The sequence below is a fragment of the Octopus bimaculoides genome, chromosome 5 (genome assembly GCF_001194135.2).
Source record: "Octopus bimaculoides isolate UCB-OBI-ISO-001 chromosome 5, ASM119413v2, whole genome shotgun sequence".
Classification (NCBI taxonomy): Eukaryota; Metazoa; Mollusca; class Cephalopoda; order Octopoda; family Octopodidae; genus Octopus; species Octopus bimaculoides.
Genome location: NC_068985.1, coordinates 54,902,374 through 54,903,681, shown reverse-complemented (window position 1 = coordinate 54,903,681; position 1,308 = coordinate 54,902,374). Strand labels below are relative to the sequence as shown.

General features: G+C 37.1%; 1 protein-coding gene across 1 annotated transcript in view; it reads left to right on the top strand.

Moving 5' to 3' along the window:
• Positions 1-1,308, top strand: part of LOC106878883 (serine/threonine-protein kinase SIK3) — a 104,569-nt gene that overhangs the window by 81,323 nt on the left and 21,938 nt on the right. Inside the window, exon 6 of the mRNA XM_014928227.2 lies at positions 744-976. Within this exon, the coding sequence (XP_014783713.1) occupies positions 744-976 (233 nt within the window). The remainder of the gene's footprint in view (positions 1-743; positions 977-1,308) is intronic.

The following is a 1,308-nucleotide window of genomic DNA, read 5'->3' as shown; positions in this document are numbered from 1 at the left end:
ATAATATGTAGATAGGGTAAAAATCCAAGCTGCCTCCTCTTGAAGCACATTTATCTATTCCAGTACTCCAAAATCATATGTAGATGTTATATATGTATGAGGTATTCATAAGAGTTGAAAATTCTGGAAAATATGTTATGCAGAGTAATTACATATCAAAACAGGATACTGGAAAAAATTGTTTGATTCTCAGTCTGATGGATTGCTAATAGATGTTTTACATGTTTCTCTTACATGTACAATTTTTTTACTCCTATTAGCAAATGAAACATGTGTAATGGTGAATAAATAACACCAGAAATGTTTTCCAATCTTTTGTTTTGACATACACACACATACAGTGGGCTTCCACATTTTGTCATGTTTACCTAATTCACTGAAGGCTTTGGGTCATTCTAGGGTTATAGTACAAGACACTTGCCCAAAGTGATGCACAGTAGGACTGAACTCAAAACTACATGGTTCAAAAGTGACTGTCTTAACCACACAACTATGCATGCCCTTCTGTGTACATAAAGTGTTTAGGAGATTATTCAACCCCAAACATAACCCTGCAAACTGAGTGTCATGTAAACCAAGGGACTGATGTATCTTATATTGTAATTTTGTCTTGTTTTATATATTCTTACCATCAGACTCTTTACCAACAACATAACATGTCTGCCAGCATTCAGTAACCATAATTCATTTCTTTCATTTATCTCTTCTCTGATCTGTCTGTGTCTTTGTCATACTTAATACAGAATGTGAGAACTTGATCAGCCATATGTTAGTAGTTGATCCGGTCAAACGGATATCGATAGAACAAGTGATCAATCACAAATGGATGAAGATCGGCGGCCCCGACAAAGTGTTTGAGCAGCTTATCTCGAATTGTAATGGTTCGTCCGAACTGAGCCAGGAGACCAATCATCTGAATGAGCAGGTACTCAACTACATGGAGAGCTTTAAACTGGACCGAGAACGAACTGTTGAGGTGAACATTCATAGATATTATTTTCCTATGTCTTTTGAAATTTTTATGGATATATTTACTTTTGTTTGTTTGTTCTTTTCTCTTTTTAGTAGAGCTTCCACGCTCATTCATTTGCATGTTTGTGTGTGTGTGTGTGAATATGTGTGACCTTGTAGTTAAGTTATTGGGTTCGTGATTACAAAGTCATGGGTTAAATTTCTGGCACAGGGCTGTGCAATTTATCTTTGAGCCAAGCACTCCAGTTCACATTGCCCCAGTCCACTCAGCTGAAAGAGAGTCTCTCTCTCTCTCTCTCTCTCTCTCTCTCTCTCTCTCTCTCTCTCTCTCTCTCT